At 39.9% G+C, this 27,874-nt stretch overlaps 1 protein-coding gene across 1 annotated transcript in view; it reads right to left on the bottom strand.

Moving 5' to 3' along the window:
* TRAPPC11 (trafficking protein particle complex 11) overlaps positions 1-27,874 on the bottom strand; it is a 148,870-nt gene that overhangs the window by 74,197 nt on the left and 46,799 nt on the right. Inside the window, exons 8-15 of the mRNA XM_033943164.1 lie at positions 22,873-22,969; positions 20,992-21,125; positions 11,325-11,472; positions 6,002-6,098; positions 4,401-4,480; positions 4,229-4,307; positions 4,092-4,146; positions 2,697-2,842 (exon numbers count right to left, since the gene is read on the bottom strand). Coding sequence (XP_033799055.1) covers positions 2,697-2,842; positions 4,092-4,146; positions 4,229-4,307; positions 4,401-4,480; positions 6,002-6,098; positions 11,325-11,472; positions 20,992-21,125; positions 22,873-22,969 — 836 coding nt within the window. The remainder of the gene's footprint in view (positions 1-2,696; positions 2,843-4,091; positions 4,147-4,228; positions 4,308-4,400; positions 4,481-6,001; positions 6,099-11,324; positions 11,473-20,991; positions 21,126-22,872; positions 22,970-27,874) is intronic.

Here is a 27,874-nt window from a genome sequence, read left to right as displayed (position 1 = left end):
CATGAAACATTCTAAATTTAAATCACATTCAGACTTTTCCTCCTCAGCTATTCTCTGTTCCTTTCGGGACAGGGGTAAAAATAAAGTACCTGCCCTATGAACTGCACAAACATTTTTACCCTCTGGTAGGGGATGGAGGAGGAAATTTTCAGAGTTTTCCTAAAGGTAAACAACTATCCAAACACATTTTTTACATTTGGAATGTCTCCTGTGCTATCATCAGCATGTGCAAGGCAGAGACATGAGTAGAATTTGTCCACCTTTATTACCCCAGTATTTTACAAGATCAGCTCTATTTACTCTGCCATACTCACCATCCAGAAAGAAATATGTCAGTGGAAGCATGAGAAACATTATCAGTTAAAATGTATTTATTTTTGTTTGTAAAACTTCAGGTTGGAATTTAAACTTATTACTTTCACCTAATTGTATTTTTTTTAGAGAGTGAGGTAAGGTGCAAAATACTTTAATCCCAGAAGCAGGCAGAACTTTGCCAAAACAGTATTATGCTTCTCACTGCTGGTCCTGTGTTTATGAGTGCATATATATGCTTGGGTGATTTCAACCTGGATTCTCCTTTGCAGTGCTGCTTTCCTAAGTACTCACTTTTGTTTGGAAAACATTTTCTATGGTTTTACATACAAACACTGGTTTTTGGAGCACAATGGATGTTGTTATATACTAAGAGGTATATGACTAAGAAAACTCTGTAGGTCTGGACATTCTAAAGGAGTTATTCCTTATGAAAGTCCTTTGACCCTTTTCAAACTTGTAAATCTCCAATGCCCCCATTAAAAATATAAAGATTTAAAAACTGAATATCCAGACCTGTCTCTTCCTGTGGTCTTATTCCATTTTTTTATATTGATGTATAGTTTGAAGTGGGAAGACTATAATACAATATTTGTTTTTTGACAAAAATAAAATTAAACCATGTGACAGCTGAACAAACTTCCCTGTTCCCTCAGGGGCTGATATTCAGCGTGCATAAGTACCGTAGTTGGCACTGATTCCCGACATTCAATGGCGGGCCGTTTCCAGTGACTAGCAGGGGTTTATCCAGGGTTTTTTTGGCCAGTGCCAATTTAACCGGCTAAGTAAATATTCAGTGCTGGCTGGTGACGTTAACAGAAGGCAAAGATAAACCTGATATACATGCAGTCTGATTTGCCCGCTAAACTTAGCTGGTCAGCACTGAATAATGCCAGTTATTGCACGATATAGTCAGTTAACTTTTCAGCACTGGCTAAGAATATTCAGTGGAGATAATCAGTTAACTTGCACTGAATATTCGGAGTTAGACACCAAAATGTTATTTCACCATTCAGTGGTAGTGATTTGTATTTAAGCATCTAGTGTTTAAAGATAAGGCATGTTTTTTAGACAAGAAAAACAGCTTTGCTTAGCTTTGCTTTTAAATTTTACTTCATACTTACAAATATATGAAGTCAGATTTATCAAAACATTTTCTTAATCGTACAGATCAGGGCAGCAGAATACTTGTGTGAATGTTGCGAGCCAAACAAAAACAACCTCCATCTCCAATCCCTAAGCTTCCTAGTTTCAGCTGTTGAGTAGGGCAATGGTTAGTAGGGCCATGGACTCAGTGACCCACCCCATTCCACTGCTTAGGGTTCAGATCTATAATCTCTAAAAATTACTCATCACTGATAAAAGTAAAAGAGATGGGATATGGTAATTTACAGCTGCTTATAGAAGTATCAAGATGGATTATGCTAAACAATTTCACCATCAAACTCCCTTTTTGTATTCCTTTTCCAATGCAGCCACACCACTGCAATTTTAATCCTTGCCCATGGGTCACAAACTGCAGCTGTCTTTAAACCCTGTTAAATGGACACTCAAGCCCTGCCTACTGAGTGATAGCCAAGACTAGCTGCCTCAAGGAGCTGTGACAGTTCATAGACAAAACCGCGGAAGACAAAGGCGCGCGCCGACAACTGAGCGCAAGACGGAAACGCGCGCCGAAGAAAAAGAGTGTTTTTAGGGGCTCCGACGGGGGAGTTTTGTTGGGGAACCCCCCCACTTTACTTAATACAGATCGTGGTGGCGTTGTGGGGGGGTTGTAACCGCCCTCATTATACTGGAAACTTAACTGTTTCCCTGTTTTTTAGGGAAAAAGTGAAGTTTTCAATAAAATGTGGGGGGTTACAACCCCCCAAACCCCCACAACGCGGCGCGATCTGTATAAAGTAAAGTGGGAGGGTTCCCCCCCCCCACACCCCACCCCACACCCCCCGTCAGAGCCCTTTAAAACAGTCATTTTCTTCGGTGCACGCCTCCCGGGTTGCGCGCGCCTTTGTCCCGGCGCGCTTTTGACCTGACATCGCTGTGACTACTCTCTCTACATCATCCCCAGCCTCTGTTAACCTGAGGTCCAGAATTCTGGCCCAGGAACAGAGTCTAGGTTTTCCAGATAAAAGTATGAAGAACTGGTCTGAGCTATTGGGTCAATCCAGATATAAAGCAATTTTAGGAACTGCTGTTTGCTATTTAAATATCTTAAGCACTGCAATTAAAAGTAAGCATAACAACGGTTTGTTCTTTACTAATGGGAACTATTTTCCTTATGTTATCAGTTTTTGGATTTCCTCGTTTCATATTTTGGGGAATTAATGTATAAACAACAACAACAAAACAGGCTTTTTTTTTTTTTTTTTTTTTAAAAAGGATACCCCGTCCCAGCAGCTCAAGGGAATAAGTCATGTAATCTTTCAGTTGCGCCATGAGATAGGAACATTTGAGAGCTGTGACAAGTATAGATGTAAGTAGAGTCCACCAGCGCTCACTGCGGTAGTCACACATCACATAATCCAACAGTCTGCGGCAGAAAACAAAACAAGGCAAAAGCTAACATAAGAATAGCCTTTCTGGGTCGGACCAATAGTCCATCTAGCCCCACGGAGACCAATACAAGTCAAAAGTACCTGGCTAAAACCCAAATAGTAGAAGCATTCCATGCCACCAATGAAGTTCTCTCAGTTAGCTCCATTATTGGAGGTAGAGTTAAATTTCTTCTGGCGCTTGGTCATAGCTTCAACTCTGGAATTTGGGTAAAATCCTTCTCTAAGCCTCAGAATGGTCTCATCTCAGAGTGTGGCACTCTCCCCCATTTCTGATTATCAGTGTAAGAACATAAAAACCGCCATACTGGGACAGACTGAAGGTCCATCAAGCCCAGTATCCTGTTTCCAACAGTGGCCAACCCAGGTCCCAAGTACCCAGCTAGATCCCAAGTAGTACAACAGATTTCATGCTACTTATCCTAGGAATAAGTAGTGGATTTCCCCAAGCCATCTCAATAACGGCCTATGGACTTCTCTTTTAAACTGGAAAAAGATACAACCAACATGAACCAAATCAAATAAAAAAAGAACAAATTCTGTGAAATAAGAAAACACAAGGTTTTATTTGGTCTGCTATGTTCCCACCTGCAGTTTTCTATTTGAATCTACATTTTGGCTCTCACATTCCTGCTTATGTTTATTGCCCACTTGTATTGATGCGGCAATTTTTAAACTACTTATTTCAGAACAGTTTTCAATAAGTTTCAATATTTAAGTCCCGAATATAAAGCTCTGCATTATATCCTTGCTTGGGTTATTAAGAAAGCCTCAGCCCCTACCACTCCACAGCTAAAATTAGTTTTGACAGCGGGAAGAATTACGTGGTTCTCATCACCACCTTCCAGTCCTATAAGTTCAATTTATATTTAAATACTCTTCATTTTATTCATAAGTTCTATTAAAACTCTGGTGTAACCATTATATATAGTTTAAGCCACTTATCTTTACGCTAACATGACTCGGGAGAGACAACCCGACATGTTTCGCACTTCCATGCTTTATCAAGGGTCTCCCGAGGGCGTCACTGTCATCTGACTCTATGTAATATTTAAAAGAGACCTCCCTTGGATTTCTACTCCCCAAATACATCACTCTGCACTGAATTTTAGTTGCCAGCCATTAGGCCATTCTAACAACTTTTGCAAATCTTTTTTCATGTTTTCCACTCCCTCAAGGATGTCTACTCTGTTACAAATCTTGTATTTCTGGAGAAGCAGTACTCACTTTAAAGCCTTAGTGTAATCTTTAGCATAGTAGTATTCTTCTCCCATCTGAACCACTGTGAACAAGCAAATCAAATTAGTTCTAAATATGAAACTGGCTTTTCAGTTTAAGGAAAATACATGTGATTGAACACTTACTCAAGTGGCTCTTCATTCTTGGGCACTTGTATTTCTTAAACTGTGCCACGGCATTACTCAGCAGAGTGATTATGAGCTCCTGAAATAAAATAAAGAGTTCAGTAGAAGAAACAACTGAATTACGGTAAGCATTGTCCAAAATCCAGACTACGTCAAAACTAAAAAGTCTTACTGAATGTAGAATATTCTTCTCCTTGAGTTGAAGGGCAAGAATTCCTGCCTTCTCTTTATCAGGATCTGACAGATCAAAACCTGCGTAAGATAGCGAATAATCCATTAAAAACATAAGAGGAGTTCCGTGTCAACAAGAAGGTAAATTACATGTCTCCTTTTGTGTAAAGCAGTGGATTCTTAAACAGGTTCTGTCTCTAAGGAGATAGAAGGTTCATGTGCGCAGAATTCTGCTTTTCTCTTTGTGCTGTACAGAACACTGATGTACCCCATATTCTCTGAAAAGAGATCATAATCTCTCTTCCCAACAGCCATATCAAGTTTTCATTTCTACTGTTAATACACCCTATTAGATCTCTCTGTTTTGTTTAGTAATGTTACCTCTACCATTTAAAATGGCATCCATAAGGAGCTGAAATGAGCTGTTTGCAAGTAAAATAGTTCCAGTGTTTCTTATACTTTAAAGACCCATACCAATTGCAAAGCTGGCTACACAAATTATGACATGAGTGGAGCATGGTGAGGGCTCTGATAAACTAAACCAGTGAGCAGTGATGGTCTTACACACTGAGACTGACCAACAAAAGTCCCCATTAAACTTCAACATACATCTACATTTTATTCTTGCAAGTAATTTATTTTAAAAAATTGTAGTTAAGAGGTGTCAGTGGAACAGTCCAAATAAAGAAAACAAAGGATGCTCAGCCAAATTGGTATTGGTCTTAATGCTTTTAGAGGTCTGCTCTCACTCTCTATGTTCCTCATCAGCCCAAACACACAAAAACAAGAAAAAAAAGGTAATGACATTAGTTCTAGCAAAGAGTCAGCAACAGATCTACAAAGAGATAAAGCAGATCTACAAAGAGATAAAACATCTGTCCTTAAGCTAGAATCCTTTAAAACCAGAGTATTTAAAAAGAACAGAACATCTCCCATTAATCAAAAGGAGTATAACTTTCGGCAGATGTCCCTATGGATTCTTCAAACACGCTTCTTACAGTTCAGAAAACACTTAACCAAACCATTTCTATCTTGAATTATGATTTAAGAATAAGTGGCAAAACCAGATCACTGAAATTCTTGGTTCTATCGGAAGAAGTATGTTACATCTGCTTTTCATGGCAAATGTGCACCTTTTTTTAACCCATAGATTTCAGATCCAAAAGGTCCAATGTCAGGTAGCAGATATTGGGGACATAATCTAGAATAGAAGTAACTATACTGCAGGAAGTGACATATATCAGATCACCATTCCTGGAGCTACCCCTGCAACAGGTGCTTGGAAAGAGGACTGTTTTCCCACATCACTGGGTATTGCTACCACAAATTCTAAATTAGAAAGGAGGCAGAGAATAAGAGGATACAAAGTTGCTTGCTCATGTCAGAATCTGTTTTTGATAAGGAGTTTTGTCAAGAAAACGTGCAAGTTTGGTTTCAAAAATTTATTCTCTCTTGATCAAAGTTCCTTCGTGCAGGGCCATGAAGAGGTGTGAAGGACGCAAGACATGTGCGTTTTTTTCCTGGTAAACTTGACTCTGCAAGGGTTCTTAGTTTCATAGGGGAAATATATCAAGATTAAAACAAAAATAAAAAGTTATTTACTCAGTATTCCTTGCCGCCAAGGTCTTTGTCCATAAAAGTCTAGCATTCCCATTGCCGTTTCTAATGGATCTGGAGAGGGATATAGGATGGCGGAAGGCTGTAAATTAAGCAACCACAACTATGAATCAGAATTTAAATTCAGTCAATTAGATTTTTATTTAAAGTAACTGATGAGAAAATTGATGAAGAAAGTAAAAAATTTTGCACATATCAATTCATTTCATATACGGTATATGTTCTACCCCTACTTGAAAGCAATTCTACAGTTCTCATAATCTATTGATGTGTAGTTAACAAAACCAAAAAAACTCACTGGAAAATAAACCCTCAACTAAATATATGATTTCTCCCAATTTAATGCTAAAAGATTATACTAATTCTTACCCACACAATCTACAATTCTAGGTGGGGTACAAATTCACCTAAAAATATAAAGAAAATAAAAAATAAAAGGTGACACCTTTTATTAGACTATATACATTTTTTGACTAGCTTTCAGAGACCAAAACCTTCATGATTCAGTAAAGCGTTGTTTATAGTATGCTTTTCTAGGCCTCTGAAAACTAGGGCTTCTTTTATAAAGCCACGGAAAGAGCTCCAACCTAAATCTGTCACAAATAATTGGAAAAGCTGGGACTTATCTGTTCCCATGGTGCCACAAGTCTTCAGCGTTTTAGTAAACAAATGCCAGACACCAAAGTCCTTATAGGCTGTGTCAAGCTTAATGTTTTGGATTATTAACACCCTGTTGATTTCAGATGAATTGGAATTAAACCCTAAATTTGATGGAGCAATGGATGACTGAATTCAAACTAAGATTTAATTCAGAAAAAACAAAACTTTTTGTAGCTTTGCCACATCCGCTTGATACCAAAACACCACTATGCAACAATAAACTTAGTTATCCTATTCAGACTACTATGAAGGTATTGGGTGTAACACTAGATCAGTGCCTAACCATGAAAGACTCCTTAATCAGAAAGGGTTTTTTCACTCTCTGGAAACTTCGATCCATTAGAGCATATTTTGATATGTTAGCATTTAGAATTCTGGTACAATCCCTTGTACTAAGTCAACTTAATTACTGTAACATCGCCTATTTAGCAATTTCCCAAAAGAATATGCGACGATTACAATTCATGCAAAATGCAGCGGTCAAACTGATTTTCAGTTTGAAGAAGTTTGATCACGTGACAACTTACTACCGACAACTGCATTGGCTACTGATGGAGGCACGCGTAAAGTTTAAGTTCGCCTGTTTCTGCTTTAAAGTACTATATGGTCTAGCCCCTAAATACATAACTAACCTTTTCTCCTTCTCAGCCAACAGACATAAGAGAAGCTCACACTTGAACTTCGTTTCCCACCAGTTAGAGGATGTAAACTCAAACGACACCATCAACACCTTTTCTCACACCAAGCAGCATTATGGGGTAAAGATCTAGAACAATTGCTTACGCCTTCTACTTGTGAGGAATTTAGGAAACACCTAAAAACATATCTGTTCCTGAAGTATCTAGACAGCTGACCCGTACAACTCTTTCTCTTCAATAACGGTTCCCTTGAGCTGTTAACCACTATCTTTCACCTCTGTTAAGTTCAATCAATTTGTACCATCTTTTAATCTTTGTAAACCGCATTCAACTTCACGATCCTGTGGTATATAAACTGTTATTATTATTATTGATGTAGAGAGGGAGTGAAACAGGGATCATCCTTATCGGGAGTATGGGACAGTGGAATTCCCGTGTGACAGCCTGTAAGGACGTCGGTTGCTGGCGTTTGTTTGATAAAACGCTGAAGGCTTGTGACACTGTGGGAACAGATAAGTCACAGCCAATTATTTGGCAGTGGTGATTTACACTGTGCCTTTCAAATGCGTACCCTGGTGCAAGTTGCCTATGATATTTTTCCAAATACATTATGAAGTTACAGGGAAATACTTTTAAAACCAATAGGAGGAAATATTTTTTCATTCAGAGAATAGTTAAGCTCTGGAATGCTTTGCCAGAAGATATGGTAAGAGCAGTTATGTAGCTGTCTTTAAAACAGGTTTGGACAAGTTCCTGGAGGCAACGTCTATAGTCTGCTGTTGAAACAGACATGGGGGAAACCATTGCTTGCCCTGGATTGGTGGCATGGAATGCTGCTACTATTTGAGTTTTTGTCAGCTACTTGTGACTTGGATTGACCTCTGTGAAGATGGAATACTGGCTAGATCGACCACTGGTCTGATCCAGTAAGGCTATTCTTATGTTCTTACTTTGGAGGAAAGGCGGGAGAGGGGAAATATGATAGAAATGTTTAAATACCTGTGTGGCATAAATGTACATGAGGCGAGTCTTTTTAATTTGAAAGGAAGCTCCAGAATGAAAGGGTATAGGATGAAGTTAAGAGGTGATAGGCTCAGGAGTAATTTAAGGAAATACTTTTTTACAGAAAGGGTGGCAGATGCATTCAATAGTCTCTCGGTAGAGGTGGTGGACACAAAGACTGTGTCTGAAAACATTAAGTATGGGAGAGAAGGAGATAGTGGATGATGTGAAGGGCAGACTGAATGGACCATTTGGCTTTCATCTGCCATCATGTTTCTATGCCTGGAACCCCAACTTCTTTTGCACCATTTTTCACTGACAGAAATTGAAATAAAAGAAACATCTTTAATTCTCATTCTTGCTTTCTTTTTGAATAAAATGAAAAAACATAGAAACAGCAATATGATTGAAGATAAAGGCCAGATGGCCTATGCAGTCTGCCCATCCACAGCACTCACTATCTCCTCCTCCTCTCCCTAAGAGATCCCATGTGCCTGTCCCATGCTTTCTTGAATTCAGACACAGTCCTTATATATACACCACCTCCAAAAGAGCCAAGAGGTAAAAACCTGTTCAAAGATGGCAGAGTTCTGTTTTCATATCCATTCAGAAAACACAAAACTGAGTGAACTAAAGAGACCTCTGAACTAAGGATTAGCTTTGATCTTAGGAGAGCTATTCCAACCCTGCACCATTGGATAATGTTACCCACTTTTGTTTTTGACTTAATTGTTTATCAAATGGAAATAAGAGTGAAGTGCATGTGTGTTGTGTCTGGTCCCGCCCTCTTGTCCCTCTGTCAACTGCTGATTTTTCTTCCTTCTCTGAAATCACAGAGGAAGAAACTTCATAACTTTTGTCCTCAGGCAAGCCTACTACATGCCCCTCAGACCCTATTCCCACCCCTCCACTTGACCCCCATCTCACATACTGTTATCCTTCCCATATGCCATATTCTCAATCTATCTGTTTCCACTGCAACTGTTCCTGCTGACTTCAAACATGTGGTGGTTAAGCCGCTTCTCAAAAAACCCTCGCTGGACCCCCTCCTGCCTGTCCAAGTATCGCCCTGTCTCCCTTCTTCCGTTCCTATCCAAGATACTCGAGCAAGCTAGTCTCCGTCGCTGCCTGGACTTCCTTTCAACTCTACCAAACTGGAATTCCAAATTGAAAGGAAAGCATTCCTATGAAACCTAAGCTTCTATAGCAGGGGTTCTCAACAGAGTCCTCAGGATACATCTACAATGAATATGCAAAAGATAAATTTGGAGGCACTACCTCCACTGTATGCAAATCTCTCTCAAGTTTATGGATATTCTAAAAACCTGACTGGCTGGATATTTCCCACAGATTGGGTTGAGAAGCACTGTTCAACTGGCATGGAGCAGGCTTTACACATACAGTGATCCTGATGCTACTGCCACCAGTTCCAATCAGGCCTATTTATACTACAAATTGATAAAGTATTTTCCAAATTAACTTACTGGCTGGTAATGTTCAAAATATACAGTATATCTAAAAGGCAGAGGCCCTGATTCTCCAAAAGTGCGTCCCGATTTTAGGCAGCTGTAGGCGTCCTACAGCTGTCTAATCAGCCAATCGGGATGCACGTTTTAAAAAAAAAAATATGCTCCCCAGGCAGGCCGCCTATATTGAAGGTGAGGCCCGCAAGACACCTAGGCCCTGATTCTGTATAGGAAGCCCGGGAGAGGCGTCTTATTCAGAATCGGCCTACACTAGCGGGCCGCGGCCTGTCCGATCGGATGCCCCCCCTCCGACACTACTGACCGCCCCCCCCGACATTACCGATCTCCCTCCCCCCCACATTACCGATCTCCCTCCCACCCCGACACTACCGATTGCTGGCAGGAGGGTGTCCAATCCCTCCTGCCCGAAGACGCCCCCCCCCGCCCCCCCCGGCGCTAACAACCCCCAAACCTCCAAACTAACCTGTTCAGGCCAGACGGTTCTTGCCCGTCCAGCCTGTAGGCCCGCCTGGTCGAAATGAGGCGGGCTCGCCCCTTCCCGGCCCATCCCGCCGAAGCCTAAGGCCTGATTGGCCCAGGCTCTAGAAGCTTGGACCAATCAGGCCTTAGGCATAGCGGGTCCGCCCATCCCCACTTAATCTAAGGCCTGATTGGCCAATCTAAGGCCTGATTGGCCTGATTGGCCAATCAGACCTTAGACTTAGTGGGGATGGGCAGACCCGCTATGCCTAAGGCCTGATTGGTCCAGGCTTCTAGAGCCTGGGCCAATCAGGCCTTAGGCTTCGGCGGGATGGGCCGGGAAGGGGCGAGCCCGCCTCATTTCGACCAGGCGGGTCTACAGGCTGGACGGGCAAGAACCGTCTGGCCTGAAGAACAGGTTAGTTTGGAAGTTTGGGGGTTGTTAGCGCCGGGGGGGTTCATCTTCGGACAGGAGGGATTGGACACCCTCCTGCCAGCAATCGGTAGTGTCGGGGTGGGAGGGAGATCGGTAATGTCGGGGGGGCGGGGGGGCAGTCGGTAGTGTCGGAGGGGGGCATCCGATCGGACAGGCCGTGGCCCGCTATACTTATAGCGGCAGAGAGATCCCTTGCCGCGATAAGTATAGCGGCTGCGTCTACTTACAATGTAGACCAGCATTTTGCTGGCCTACATTTTAAGGTTTCTTCCTCTACTAGGGAGACACGTAGGGCCACCTAGGTTCGCCTAAGGCCCTTAGGCGAGCTTAGGCGTCTTGCGGGTCTCCCTAGGCTCCTGGAGGCGCCGTCAGGCCTGCCTGGGGAGCATTTTTTTAAAAAAACGTGCATCCTGATTGGCTGATTAGACAGCTGTAGGACGCCTACAGCTGCCTAAAATCGGGACGCACTTTTGGAGAATCAGGGCCAGAGTGTCTGATGCCTCAATCTACTAGAATTTCTTCTGTAAATTTTTTTTTGTATTCCGTATCTCTGTTTTTGCCTCTGATAACTTCAAAGAATGAGCACATTTTGACAGCACAGTTCAACATATGGGTGGCAGACTTACATCATGGTTGCAGAGTTGACTAGCCAGTTGTTTCCGCTCTTGTGCGTAGTATGCAGCCTGCTGGTAGTAGAAGCCAGGATTCTGAGTCTGAATTGCTGTCAAACCCAATTTAATAGCTTCATCAAACAAGTCCCCAAATGCTTGAAACCTTTAAAATAAAAAAGATAATGACTTTTCATTACTAGTAGCTAATCAATACATACAATATAAGGCTATTACTTTAATTTCACCTAACAAGTAATATAAACACACCATACTTATGTAAGGGTCATGCTTTTTTAAATGGAGTCCATATACCTAAATCTATATTACATACAAGGTAATTATAGTAAGACAACCGCTAACTAAATTTTTTTTATTATTGCTATAAGCAATTAATAAAGGATAAACGGAAAGCTTTTTACTCTGATAGGATATGTCTATCGTCAACTAATAACAAAGAGTTGTTTAAGTTGGTCTCTAACATCTATAATACATAAGAACATAAGAGATGCCGCTGCTGGGTCAGACCAGTGGTCAATCATGCCCAGCAGTCCGCTCACGCGGCGGCCCTTTTGGTCAAAGATCAGCGCCCTAACTGAGACCAACCCTACCAGCGTAGTAGGTTCATGGAGTTTGGTGGATATTAGTTTTATACTGCCCAGAATTATATCTGTGCATATTTGGGAGCTAGCTCTCTAGAGATGAAATCCTGTTACTGGTTACTACAGAGCTCTTATAAGAGCTGGCATTCTGAGTACCAGTAGAGGTATACCACTCGAGGTGCTCTTTAAGAAAAGAAGACCAGCAGCCCTTGGGAGCTGGAAGCTCAGGGCTGAAGAAAGAAGACATCCTGCTACACTCAATCTTTGTACATTACACTTCCTATGTCAGAGGAGTTAGAGCATTATTTTAGTTTTAAGAACATCTTGTCCTCAATTTGAGGAGTAAGATTCTCAAATCTTGCTTTCACCATTAGAAGCTAGCTATGCAGATTAAAGTTGGAGCTTCTTTAGCAGACTACACTGGAATCACCGGCTCCTAATACAAGCAAGAGACAATTCAAATTCCTTTGCCTACTATTTAAAGCTATAAACGGAGACAGCCCAACCTACTGGAACAACCGACTAACTCAATCCACTTCAACCAGAAACAGGAGAATGCACACACTGTTCTCACACCTGCCAACCAAAAATGTCAAACGAAGAAAACTGTATGACAACCTACTGGCCACCAGAGCAGCAAAACTGGACAGACAACTTAACAATCTGCTGTTTTCGACCACAGATTACAAAACCTTCAAAAAAGAAACAAAAACCCTACTCTTCAAAAGATACATAAAACCTATATAACACAACCAGATTATCTTAGCAAATTAAAAATGTTTACTCAGCTCCTTATATATTTCCAAATATCATGACAATTCTTATGTATTTAGCAGTATCATGAAATTCTTATGTAATCTGCCTTGAACCGTAAGGTAATGGCGGAACAGAAATCACTAATGTAATGTAATGTAATCGCTCTAAGAGATTATATAATAAGTATGTTAACTCGTTTTGTCATTTGGATTTTGCCCTCCAACAGTTATGAAAGTTGCTCTGTTGGATTTTCAACTCAAATTATTTAACTGGCTGTCCTATTTGTTGGTGTTTGGCAAATTTCCATCAAAAGGACATATCATAATTACCTCTATAGTTAAAAAATTGTAAAAAATTTATCTCATTATTAGGATGCCTGAATGCTATTGGTATACAAGATAAAGTCTATGACTGGTTCCGAGGCTCTTTTTCGTCACACACTTATCAGGTTTGATTTAATGATGACTACTCTTGACAGTTGGAGTAACCCATGTGGTGTTCCACAGGGATCTCCACTTTCCCCTTTGCTTTTCAATGTATATCCATCTTCATTGAGCTTTAGGTTATCTAATCTTGGGATTAAATTATTTAGTTATGCAGATGCCATCACAATTTTAATTCCAATTTCTCATATCAGTCAGTTAGTTGCTGATGTATTTCAAACTATTGAACAGTGGATGATTGAATTTAAAATGAAACTTAATTTGGAGAAGACAAAATTTTTATTTGCTTCACCAAGCCAAAATTACATCGAGACCTCCTTGACTCTAAATGCCATAACTTATCCTGTTCAATCTACTATTAAGATTCTGGGAGTGATTTTGGATCAGAAATTAACTATGAAAAATCAGGTAGATGCTGTGGTGTGAAAGGGTTTCCACATGCTGTGGAAATTGTGCACCATCAGAGCATACTTCCACGTTTCATCTTTTAAATTGCTGGTATAATCATTAGTTCTAAGTCACCCCGGACTACTGTATTATCGTTTATTTTGTTGGTATTCAAAAAAATCTTCATAGATTACGTTTCATCCAGAATCCAGCTGTTTGACTGATTTTTAATCTGAAAAAGTTTGATCATGTTACTCCTTTTTTTCGTGAACTACATTGACTGCCTGTTGAGGCTTGAGTGAAATTTAAGTTTGGATGCATTTGTTTTAAGATGTTATTAGGTCAAATACCCACTTATCTTGTAGACTCATTCACTTATGCGTTCTCTAAGCACACATGCTCTATTTGTTTTTCCATCTATTAAGGGTTGCCAATATAAAAAAATATCATCAGCGTCTTTATTCGTATCAAGCAACATTATGGGATAAGGATCTTAAATCTATAATATCGACCTCCAGTTCTTATCAACATTTTAGGAGACAATTAAAAATGTATTTGTTTACTAGAGTTTTGGATAATGAATGTTATTCATCCAATTGTATGTTTACTTTTTCTTGTAAACCGCATTGAACTTAATGGTACTGCAGTATAGAAATTAATTTTTATGTTATGTTATAACTAAATCTAGAATTGTATAGAAAGTTATGCTTGCATTTAATGAATGATCTCTGCAAGGGATGGAGGAAACGAGAGGAGGTAGAAGAGAAACCCCCCCCCATCAAAAATAAATAAATTGGAAGGGGTAGAAAAGATCTGGTATTGTTGGTGAGGAGGTTCCAGAATGGGGAAGGACATATACTTCCCCTGGTTCATCTTGCTGATCTCCCATTCCTACCCTTTCCCTTTTTCCCTCTTTTACCCATTGCATTGAATCCTCTTTTTCACACACACATACAGCCCCCAACCCTTTCTTATCTTCTGTCCCAGTCCTCCATCTTCCATCAGTTCCTCTTCACTGCTATCTCCTCTACCCCCTGCAGCAGATGTCCTCCTCATTCTAATCCAACCTAATATAATCTGCATATTTATATTCTGTTTAACCTAATCCCAGCTCAAGGCGGATCACAAACAGATAAGATAGTTCATAATTATGAGATTATTGCCTAATATAAACATGAACAGCTGCTATCAATTAAAAAAAGAAAACTAACTCCTTGACAGATAAAGATCAAATAAGCAAATTTTCAGATTGCACCTAAAAATAAGATAATTGCATGGTAGAGTGTTCTATAAATCGGGTCTACTATCTACAATGGCTCTTTTCCTTATGTAAGATTTTCAACACAAGGAATTAGATGGCACTTACAATCAAAACATTTTGTGACAAACACAGTGATCTAGTAGCTGAATAAATTGGTCTAGCAATTAGAACCCCTGCCTCAGCAACTTGAGGTTGTAGGTTCAATCCCCATGCCATTCCTGGTGACCCTGGGCAAGCCACTTAATACTCCGTTGCCCCAAGTGCTATAGTTAAGACTGTGGGCCCGCCGAGACAGATAGGGAGAAACACTTAGAGAACCTGAATGTAAACTGCTTCAAATAGAAGTAGTATATAAGAAATGTAAATACATAATAAATAAATCAGGGTCCAAACCACGTAAAATTTTATAAACAAATAAGAAAAGTTAAAATGGACTCTAGTCTTAATAGGTAGCCAATGTAGTCTAAGGAATGGAGCATGATCTGTAAATTTGCCCCATAAAATCAATTTGGCCATCACGTTTTGTATAATTTGAAGTCACTCTAGTACTTTCAGCCAAAGGAAGTCACTGTACTGCCATGCAATTCAAAACATCAGAAGGCAGAGGTACAAACAAGCCAGTGTCCTGCTGCTGTCATTCTCCCCCTGAACCAATCAGCAATGGTGAGAGAGATGGCAGACAAGGATGGAAGACTGAGATCACACCAGAAAACAGGAAAGAAAGGTGTCCACATACAGTGGTGCCTCACACAACGAACTTAATTCGTTCCAGGAGCAAGTTTGTTATGCGAAAAGTTCGTTATGTGAAACGCGTTTTCCCATAACAATACATGTTAAAAAAAATAATTTGTTCTGTAGCATATAATATGCTAAGATGACATAAAAAAAGATAAATTTTTTGTTATTATTTTTATTTAGATACATTGAGTTTATCTTAAAAGGACGACTGTATACAGTGAGAGAGGGCAGAGTCTCAGCGGCAAAAACTGGGACTTAACTTTTCTTTTTTTTTTCCTAGCATCGGGGAAGCGGCGAGAGTAGTTCCGCCCCCCCCAACGCATCAGCAGTAGGCGCCGGGCCCCTCCATAAAAGGAGGCGAGCCGACGGTCCGCCACTGCACAGGGAGCCAGGCGAAGGGCTGTGAGAGAGGGCAGTTAAGCGCAGTGAGTAACGCAGCTCGGGCGACTTCGTTGTGTGAAACGAAGTTCGTTGTATGAATCAAGACATGAAGTTCGTTGTGTGCAGCGTTTGCTGTGCGAGGCGTTCGTTATGCGAGGCACCACTGTACACTAAACTAAACTAAACTAAGCCTTAGGTTTATATACCGCATCTTCTCCACTGAAGTGGAGCTCGACACGGTTTACAGAGTTTAAAAAAATATGGGAAGAGAGAAGAGAAAGAGTTTACAAAGCATAAAAAGAGGGGATATAATCAGTTGCTGGGTCTCCTTGGTGCTACATGTGCTGTGAAACAGCAGCAACAATATCTCTGCCTGCTTTCTCTATCACACTCGGGTAATGTGAGCAGCTAGTACTGACAGAATTGAAAAATTAACTTGCAGAGCCATTGTTAGCGATTTGTAATTTATCTTTATCACCTATCCCATGACTTTCTAATTTCCTCAGAAGTCTTTTATGAGGTACTTTGTGAAATGCTTTTTGAAAATCAAGATACACAATATCGACCGGCTCATCTTTACTAACATGTTCAAAGAAATGTAGTAGATTGGTAAGGCAGCAATTCTCTTGACTAAATCCATTATTTGACTAAATCCATGCTTATGTATATGCTCTGTCATTTTGCTCTTTATAATGGTGTCTACCATTTTGCCCAGCACCGACATCAAACATCAAAGTCTGTAATTTCCTGAATCACCTTTGGAACCCTTTTTAAGAATCAGTGTTATGCTGGCCACCCTCCAGTCTTCAGTACCATGCTGGATTTTAAAGATAAATTACAAATCACTAACAATGGTTCTGCAAATTAATTTTTTTCAATTCTGTCAGAACCAGCTGCTCACATTACCCGAGTATGATAGGGAAAGCAGGCAGAGATGCTGTTGCTGCCGTTTGACAACACATGTACCATGCTGGATTTTAACATCCAATTATGGATTAAGAACTGGTTAAAAAAAAATCAACCCTTCAATTGAAAGGCGCTTCTGGATCCAAGATGGCCGCCGCTATCTGAATACTGACAGAACGCCTGAGAGTGTCTCTTATATGTTTGATGAATGCTGAAAAGAAGGGACAGAAGTATTGGTGGTGCCTCCCAGCGCTCGGTGACCATGGTTCCTACAGTCGAAGACATATTTATACGCCTTCAAATCGAGCAAGCTTCTTCAGGGAATCGCCCGTTGGGAGCGTCGGCAGAGCAGAGTGCTTTGGCGGAAACCCACGGGTTAGACGTTACTCTGAGCCCCAACGTCAGGATGCCTCCCCTTCAGCTGCTGCCGCTGGGAGCTAGCTCACCGCGAGAGGAGAGTACATCCAACAAGGCAGTATTCTCCTCTCGAGAGGCCAGCATATTGGAGGGCTTGCCGCAGGGAACAGCCCAGAAGGATTTGGTCCTTTTGGAGGAAATAGCGACCGGGACATCTTTAGCCAAGGAGGAACAAGGCACTGGGGAGGTAAACCAACCATCTGAGCTTTTTCAAACTACACCAATAATTTCTTTTGCTCCTGTTAAACCTCCAAAAGTCACTTAGACTCGCTCTGGGAATTAGTTTTGGCTTTGAGAAATTCCCTGAATCCTGAAATTAAAAACTTAGATAACGAATTGAAGGACCAGAAAGAAGAAATTAATACTTTGAAAGAGGATATTGCATTATTGAAATCTGATATCCAAGAAGAAAAGAAGGACATAAAAATGATTAAAAGTAATCATGATTTACTTATAAAAGACAACTTGATTATGAGGAGAAAATTGGAAGTACTTGAAAACAATAGTCAGATTAATAATTTACGTTTAATTAATTTTCCAAAGGTCTCATCAATTTCCCCAAGAGAAATGATAAAGTGTTACTTTCTGGAAAATCTTAAAATTCCTGAGAATTCTCTACCACCATTGACAAGAGTGCATTATTTACCTACAAGGATTCAGGATTTACAGAAGAAAGAAGATGTTGGAAAACCTCAGGAAGGTTCTCTGGATGTTTCCGCTTTATTGGAACAATCATATAGAGAAGTGACCATTTCAGCCACTCTCTTATTGACTATGGCTCTGGCTCCAGACAAAGATTGGATCTTTAAACTTTTCTTCAAAAACAGAACCAGAGACTTCCTTGGTTTCCATATTCAAATTTTTCCAGATATCTCTATAGAGACTCAAAAGAGAAGAAGGGAATTTCTAATATTGAAACCAGGTGTGACCCAGATTGGGGGTTTATTCTTTCTTAGATATCCTTGTAAATGTGTAGTAAGGTATCTTACTTTAAAATATGTGTTCTTTGAACCGGCTCATTTGACCGCTTTCCTCTCTATGAAGCGCCTTGAAACTGGAGAAACACCTGTGTCCAAGTAATAATTTAGCTCTGTTTCAGTATCAGATAATGTGATTTCTTGATTGTTATTTTATATTATAATCACTCCTATTCTTTAATCTTGGATCCTAATTTTGAGGACTAGTGTGTGATTAAGTAGAGAGATATTTCCTACTATGGTTTGATTTATTTTCTGGATTGAAAGTAATTTAAATACTATGTTTTCTTAATTACACTTTCTGTGCAAGATGATATGCTTGTTAAATAATGTGAAAATTTATTTTAAAAAAGAACTGGTTAAAAGACAGAAACAGAGAGTAGGGTTAAATCAGGGATCTCAAAATCCTTCCTTGAGGGCCGCAATCCAGTCGGGTTTTCAGGATTTCCCCAATGAATATGCATGAGATCTATGTGCATGCACTGCTTTCAATGTATATTCATTGGGGAAATCCTGAAAACCCGACTGGATTGCAGCCCTCAAGGAGGGACTTTGAGATCCCTGGGTTAAATGGTTAATATTCTCAATGGAGAAGGGTAAATAGTGGAGCATCCCAGGGGTCTGTGTGGGACCACTGTTTTTTAACATCCTTATCAATGATCTAGAGATGAGAATAACTAATGAGACAATTAAATTTCTCAATGACACAAAGTTGTTCAAACTTGTTAAATCGCAAGAGGATTGTGAAAAATTGAACAAGGGCATTAAGACTGGGAGTCAAAATGGCAGATAATTTTAATGTGAACAAGTGGAAAGTGATGCATGTGAGAAAGAGGATCCCGAACTATAGCTATGTGATGCAGGGATCCATGTTAGGAGTCATCACCCAGGAAAAGGATCTACGGTAGGTGTTATTGTTGCAGATACGTTGAAGCCCTCTCTCTGCTCAGTGTGTGGCAGCGACTAAGAAAGCAAATAGAATGTTAGGAATTATCAGGAAAGGAATGAAAAACAAAGATGAAAATGTTATAATGTCTTTGTATTGCTCTGTGGTATGGCTGAACCTCGAATACTGTGTGCAGTTCTGGTTGCTGCATCTCAAAAAAATTATACCGGAATTAGAAAAGGTACAAAGAAGGGTGATGAAAATGACAAAAGGGATAGGATGACTTCTCTATCAGGAAAGGCTAAAGTGGCTAGGGTTCTCCAGTCTGGAGAAGAGATGGATCAAGGGAGATATGATAGATGCCTATAAAATACTGAGTGGAGCGGAACGAGTAGAAATAAATCGCTTGTTTATCCTTTCCAAAAGTACTAGGACTAGGGGGCATGCAATTAAACTACTAAGTAGTAGATTTAAAACAAACTGGAAAAAATATTTCGCCACTCAATGGGTAATTAAACTGGAATTTGTTGCTGCAGAATATAGCGATAGCAGTTAGTTTAGCAAGGTTTAAAAAAAGATTTGAATAATTTCCTAAACCAGAAAAAATATTTTGCCACTCAATGGGTAATTAAACTGGAATTTGTTGCTGCAGAATATAGTGATAGCAGTTAGTTTATCAAGGTTTAAAAAAAGATTTGAATAATTTCCTAAACCAGAAAAAATATTTCTCCACTCAATGGGTAATTAAACTGGAATTTGTTGCTGCAGAATATAGTGACAGCAGTTAGTTTATCAAGGTTTAAAAAAAGATTTGAATAATTTCCTAAACCAGAAAAAATATTTCTCCACTCAATGGGTAATTAAACTGGAATTTGTTGCTGCAGAATATAGTGACAGCAGTTAGCTTAGCAAGGTTTAAAAAAGATTTGGCTAATTTCCTACAAGAGAAGTCCATAAGCCACCTTTAAGATGGCTTGGGAAATCCACTGCTTATTCACAGAAACATGATGTCAGATAACAGCCAAATGGCTCATCCAGTCTGTCCATCCACAGTAACCATTATCTCTTCCTTTCTCTAAGAGATCCCACATGTCTATACCACGCTTTATTGAATTCAGACACAGTCGTCTCCACCATCTCTTCTGGGAGACTGTGCCACGCATCTACCACCCTTTTTGTAAAAAAGTATTTCCTTAGATTACTCCTGAGCCTAACACCTCTTAACTTCATCCTATGCCCTCTCATTCCAGAGCTTCCTTTCAAATGAAAGTCTTGACTCATGCGCATTTACACCACGTTGGTATTTAAATGTCTCTATCATATTTTTCCTCTCCTGTCTTTCCTACAAAGTATTCCTAGCATTAGCAGCATAAAATCTACTTTATTATTTGGGATCTTGCTAGATACTTGTGACCTGGGTTGGCCATTGTTGGAAACAATACTGGGCTTGATGGACCTTCAGTCTGTCCCAATATAGCAACTTTTATGTTTTCTTTCTTATATTAGCCTATAAACTGCTTTATTACGTATTTGCAGGAAAGGTGGTATAAAAATGTAATAACCCATATAGAGCAGTAAAGGCTGACTGGCATCTCATCCTTTATGTTTCTAGTTTGTTTGCCTGTACGGCCAGTATTCACCTGTGACATCACATCATAGATGACTGGACAGACTGAAAAATCGACAACATAAGCTTTAAGCATCTTCATATTTCTTAAATAATACCAGGTTTCTTCCATTTAAATTTTGCTAAAAATAAAACATGGCTGGCCCACTGCATAGGAAAATATAACCCTAACATTGGGACCCAGTGATTGCTTTATGGTGTGCTATGACATGCTCTAGTGTAAAGTTGAAGCTTAAGTGTTGTGATGCAGCAGATAAGTCACATAGTAACATGGCAGTACAAGGAGGTCCTTAATAAAACATACTGTTTAGACATCCAAGCAGTGTGCTCAAAAGACAGCTCAGCGCTTCCTATTTTCTTCTTACATAAATCGATGTGCTTTCTGAACTGTGCTATTGCATCTAAAGGAGTGTTGTGCTGGAAACATAAGCGGCAAATCTATAAAAGAAATTAAAAATAAACAAGTGAAAACATGGTAAAGATTACCTCTTATTTCACAATTAGATATTAAGTTACAAATAGTTTGGTTATCTACTGTGTGACCTGCAATATTTTTTCAGGTTTAGTAAATCCTGGTAAAGAAGTTTGTATTTTGTCTGGACAAACTCAATTTGTAAGTTATGTCGATGTTCTGCCTGTTGTTTCTAAACAGTTAGATTACAAAAGTTGGATTGCTCTAAGTCTAATAATAGATGTTGGCACTGTAATCTGGAAGCAGGGACTCTAGATCATTAAATTTTTTTTTGGCCCTGCATCATGGCCAAAAATTTTGGAAATCAATTTGGTCTCAAATTAATTGTTTATTAGAAAATCATGTAGCCCTATCGTATGATACAATTCTATTTGGTTACGTCATTATGTTATTGCGTCACTACGTTGAACAAGTTATAAATAAGTTGTGGCTGCCATCTTGGCACTGTTTGAAAAGCTGTGACCGAATGCACTGTTGTGAGTGTTGTGGTATTTAAATTTTTAAGTATTTTGGTGTTTGAGGGTTAATGTCTTAACTTTTGTATTTATTTCTAGTGTGCGTGTGATTGTTAATGTCCCGGTGGCCCTGACGCAGCGGATGTATGTATTTCCCGCGAAACGCTGGCCGCGTCGGCAGACGGACATGAACTAACTGAGGTTTTTAAAAAAAGACTCCCACAACGAAGACTATTCAACAAAAAAGATAAGTTGTGTGGTCTAGTTTTTCAAATTTGGACAATATGCACAGTATTCGCTGAAGATTTTTTTTGAAAATGCACTATATCTTCAGTAGTGATTGGTGAAGGGTTTATATTAGCTTTAAAAAATAGCACAAAAAAAAGTTAAAACAAGTATTTATTGGCCAATGATTGGAGCAGGAGTATTACATCTACGCGGATCATCTCAGCTTGTGATTGTATGGCTGTGCGTAGGCGCCATCTCTGAGGCCGCTTAGTAAGCCCTACAGTGTTAGGGTTTAACAATACTGATGTGTATTGTTCTATATAAGTGGTATTTTACAGTATTTTTGTGATTGTGACATATACCACTGGGTTGTATGATTTTAGGTTACAATTCTATTTGGAACATCTATGAGAATAAAAAGTCAAATTTCATCAAATAATAAACTTTTATTAATAATGACAGGAGTTGCCATTCAGCATATCACCAGAAATTGGAAAGATTACATCAGACTTAATTACACCTTCTGGTGGAACTCGTTGTGCAATATATATAAAATGGAAAGAATAATTGCCATACAAAAAGGGAACTATAATAATTTTAAAAAGATTTGGGGGCCATTGATAGCATATTGTAATGATTAGACACCTTTTTCCATAAAAGTATATTATAGTAATGGAAAGGGGAGTTATATAGTTATACTATTGGTTTTTTCAGTATTTTTGAATATTATATAGGTATAATATGCTTGATTTATATTATTTCTGGAAAGGGAGGGTGGGGAGGGATTTATATTTATGTTTTGTGATAATAGTATTGATTTTCAAGTGACCTGTTTGATTTATTTGATATAATATTGTACAATTGTTATAAGATGTAAAAATGAATAAAGATTTGGAAAAAAAAATAGTTTTAACAACAAATATGCCACACACAAAATTAAGGTGAAAAGTAAGAATGAGGTATTGAGCTTCACAGAGGTTTTTGTTTTTGCCCATGGTTTCTTTATGATGGGCAATTGCAATGTCTTTACCTTGTAGTTTATAAATCCAGCCATAGTCTTGATTTCCAGTATGTTTATTTCATGAGACCTCAGTTCATGCACAAGATTATAAGCTGTCCTGTAATTCCTAATAAGAACAGTTCTCAGTTAGATGGCTATAGATACACAGCAACAAGAGTATTTAGATTAATGGCACATCTAGTTATTCTCACAAACTATTATTCCCCTAGTAGGAAGAAAACCAAAAAATTTAAAAAATGAGACATATTACATACAAAATTATTTTCTCTCCCCTCCCAAGTTAATTAAATCAGCAACTGCAGTGACAGTTCTTGGCTAGAAAACAAACTATTGCTCCCTACAAAATATGGCCAGTAGGTACCCTTCTTCAGCAGTGACTGGGACTTCCTCTCAGCATTCTCAATCAGATTTGGGAGCAGAACACTGGCCAGGAAGAAAAACCAGGTCCTCCACCAAATCGGGCCCATGAGGATCAGTTTTGAGTTTTATACATAAACTAGTCTTTAAGCCCGTTAGAACAGATGTGTCTGTCTGTCTTTCTTTCTCTTTCCTTGGCTGCTTTCTGTATGTCTGTCTTTCTTTCTGTCTCTCTTCTTGGCCGCTCTGTCTTTCTTTCTGTCTGTCTCTCTCCTTGGCTGTCCACCACCATCCATTGCCTGCTCCTCCTGTCCAGCAGTAGCCCTTCTCCCTGCCTTTTACCTCCCCCGTGTCCAGCAGCACCTCTTCCCTGCTCCCCCTATACTGCAGTAGCCCTTCTCCCTTCCTTTTACCTCCCCATGTCCAGCAGAACCCCTTCCCTGCTTCCCTTGTCCAGCAGCAGCTCTTCTCCCTTCCTTTTACCTCCACACTGTCCAGCAGCACCCCTTCCATGCTCCCCTTGTCCAGCAGCAGCCCTTCTCCCTTCCTTTTACCTCCACACTGCCCAGCAGCACCCCTTCCATGCTCCTCTTGTCCAGCAGCAGCCCTTCTCCCTTCCTTTTACCTCCACACTGTCCAGCAGCAGTCCTTCCCTGCTCCCCATGTCCAGCAGTAGCCCTTCTCCCTTCCTCTTACCTCTCCCCTGTCCAGCAGCACCCCTTCCCTGCTCCCCCTGTCCAGCAGCAGCCCTTTTCCCTTCCTTTTACCTCCCCCATGTCCAGCAGCAACCTTCCTGCTCCTCCTGTGCAACAGTAGCCTTGTAGTAATTTTTTTTCCTTACCTGCTCCCCCTGTCCAGCATCTGCTAGGCCGTGCAACCTCAGGCCTTTTGCTAGGCTGGCCCGACTCACAATATGGAAGTGGGCCGGCCTAGTAAATGTTCCCCAGCTGCTTGAGGAGACCATGGCTGCTGCTGCTGCTGGTCCGGGAGAGAGAAGAAGAGGTGTCCCGGCAGTGGCAGAAAGTCAGCCAGCATCAGAGATGGAAGAAGAGGCGTTCCGGCAGCCTGGAGGAAGTTGAGGAAAATGCCACACGCGCTGCAAACTGCCAAAGGCTGCACGCGTGCACAAGGTGCACACTGTAGTACCATGTCTCTGCCACAGAGCTACAGATCACAGAGGCAGGGATCACGGCATGTGAACTGCGTATGTGCAGTAAGGGTTTTATTATGATTGACGAGGGAATCTATAAATGGTGCTCAAAAATTAGCACTGGAAAGAAACATCAGTGGTGAACAGTATTCTATAAAGAATGCTCCAAGATGAGAGACCTCTACAGAATAGCAATTAGAGCAGACTGTTGCTATAACTCAACTCATGGAATACCCCTTGATCTGCCCATGCCCCTGTTTGAGTTGCACACTACGGGATTTAGGCACTTGGGGTTATAGAATAGCGTGCAAGCAGATACACGTGCAAATCCAAATTAGTGCCAATTAAGTGCAATTATTGATTGTTAAGGCCCATTAATTTATATTTGATAGCTCTGAAATTTTGGTGCCACATACAGAACCCAGGGAATCTGTTCTAGAACTGGTGTTATAAAAATTGGAATGACGTGTAAGGTCATTAAATTTGCAGATGACACTACACAGTTCAAAGTTGTTAAAACACATATGGACTGAGAAAAATTGCAGGCAGACCTTAGGAAACTGGAAGACTGGGCTTCCAAATGGCAGGTGAAATTTAATGTGAACAAATGCAAAGAGATGCACATTGGAAAAATAACCCAACCATAGTTACCAGATGCTAGGGTCCATCTTGTGGGTCAGTGCCCAAGAAAAAGAGCTGAAACTTTCCATCCAATGTGCGGTGGAGGCCAAAAAATCAAACAAGATGCTAGGGTCCCTCAGAAAAGGGATGGTAAACAAGACTAAGGATGTTATAATGCCTCTGTATTGCTCCATGGTGCGACCTCATCTTGAATACTGAGTTCAATTCTGGTCACCTTATCTCAAAAAAGATATAGAGGAACCAGAAAAGGTTCAAAGAAGAGTGACCAAGAAGATAAAGGGGATGGAACTTCTCACATATGAGGAAAGACTAAAGAGCTTGAAAAAGATGACTGAGGGGTGATATGATTGAAGTCTACAAAACCCTGTGAGGTGTAGAATGGGTACTCCATCAAAAATTACCCCATCAAAAATTATAACATAACATTGTGCTTCTTAACTGCATAACCATAAGTTCACGCGGTTTACAAAAGATTATAAATAAAAATAACAAGAGAAACATAATAGAACTACTTGGCTAGGTATTTTGAAAAGAGATAAGTTTCTTTATCGTAGGAAGCTGCCTACTTGAAGTTAATTTTAAAACCAATAGGAGGAAATATTTTTTCACTCAGAGAATAGTTAAGCTTTGGAATGCGATGTAGTAACAGCAGTTAACATAGCTGGTTTAAAAAAAAAAGGTTTGGCCAAGTTCCTGAAGGAAAAATCCATAGTCTGCTATTGAGACAGACATGGAGGAAGCCACTGCTTGCCCTGGATCGTTAGCATGAAATGTGGGTTTTTGTCAGGTACTAGTGACCTGAACTGGCCACTGTGAAGATGGGCTACTGGGCTAGATGGACCATTGGTCTGACTCAGTATGGCTATTCTTATGATTTAACCCATTTACACTGCTTTGACCTGCCACCACATAAGGTGATATACTAAGTCCAAATAAATTTATAACAATAGCGTTAACATTTGTATATCGATTAAGCGTGCACTTAAAATAATTGCGATGGACTTGGAAAATCCACTGCTTATTCCTAGGATTAGCAGCATATAATCTGTTTTACTTTCTGGGATACATGTGAATTGGATTGGCCACTGGTGGAAACAAGATCCTGGGCTTGAGTGACCTTTGGCAACTGACCCAATATGGCAACCCTTATGTTCTTATAACGGCATTTATGCACGTATGTACGTAACTGCCAAAATTCTGCCCAAGTGCTATTCTATAAATACTTACTTAACTCACAAAGCTCATATTTGTAAAGGGGTATATATGGGAAGAGTATGAGTCAAACTTGAATGCATACCTTATAGAATGCTATAGGCTACACATATCTGAAGCATTTAGGTACTATCACACAAGCTCTCTAGCTTGTGAAAGTGCTTGCACCTAGATGTTAAGTGTGTACATCCCCAGTTATGCTAGTATTCAATAAAGGAATTTGATCTTACAGTAGTTATAGAGTTACAGTCTATGAGCCTGATTCTATAAACGGCACTTACATTAGACGTCACCAGGTGCCCTAATCAGACGCTTAGCGATGCCTAACTAAAATCTGAGCACAACTTGTTTTTTAATGGGTTAAATGGCATGCTAACTGCATCTTTTGATGCTGAAGGCACGTTCTTGCGTCCGAACAAAAGTTCGATCGGATACGTTACACCCTGAGGCAGCTAAACAGTGAAACACTGGCCATCGTTGGTGTACCAATCAATGAAGATAAGCTGAAACTTTTTTCGTCTATTTTATAGTTTCTTTCATTTCATTGTACTTCAACACAGTGCAGTGTCTGGTTCACGCAAAAACGCCCCACCACCGCTATTTCACCATTGTGGAGGTGGGAGAGCCCTTGTCTGAGGCTTTTTCCTCCATTTGAAATTGATTTTCCGGCCTGCACTGTGTCACTAACTCACCATCTGACATCGTGCATCTTACCATTGTGAAAGTGTTTTTGAATTATTGTTATTTTTCACAATATCTGAGTTTTTTTGGTTTTTTATGCTAACTGACCAAACCATTGAAAACTCATTACAAAAACAAAATTTTTAATTGATAATTTAGGTTGCATGCGGATATCTGTGCAGCGCCTTGCAATGCCTAAGTTAATTATTCCTGAAAAGTAATAATAATAATAACTTTATTTTTGTATACCGCCATACCCAGAAGAGTTCTAGGCGGTTCACATTAGTTAGAACAAATTACAAGTGGTTACATGCCAAATTGATCATAGAGTTGAAAACGGCAAGGAGAAAGAAGTTACGAGTGGGTACATACCGAAATTGATCATAGAGTTGCGAACAGCAAGGAGAAAGTAGTTACAAGTGGTTACATTCCAAATTGATCATAGATTTGTGAACAGCAAGGAGGAAGAAGGGAGGAGAGGAGGGAGACGGGGGGCATGGTTAGGGGTGGAAAACAGGTGTGGTAGACTTAGGCACCATTTATAAAATCAGGTCCTATGGCCCATATTCTATAAGTCCAAGAAAACACCAAAAAGTCCAACATGACAGAGAACCCACGGGTAAAAAACAGTGCAAAAGGAAGTGGGAACGGACAATGAACACTCCACTGAAGATCACTGATGTAAAACCAACTTATTTATTTCATAAAAGAAGACAAGCAGAAGCTGTGGACCCGACACAGCACTGTGTTTCAGCGTCTGAGGAACGCCTGCATCAGGAGTCACTAAAAATGAAACCAAACCTGTAGCGTATAAGTTCACAGATGGCAGGTCTGGGATAAAACAAAGCTCTGTCCAACTAACATGCCAGAGTAACCAAAATCACTGAAAAGCTTCTGCATGTGTCCTTTTATGAAATAAACAAGTTGGTTTTACATCAGTGATCTTCAGTGGAGTGTTCATTATCCGTT

Source organism: Geotrypetes seraphini, chromosome 1 (genome assembly GCF_902459505.1).
Source record: "Geotrypetes seraphini chromosome 1, aGeoSer1.1, whole genome shotgun sequence".
NCBI classification, from domain to species: Eukaryota; Metazoa; Chordata; class Amphibia; order Gymnophiona; family Dermophiidae; genus Geotrypetes; species Geotrypetes seraphini.
Note: the sequence above shows the minus strand (reverse complement) of the source record. Positions and strands in the feature narration are given on the sequence as shown.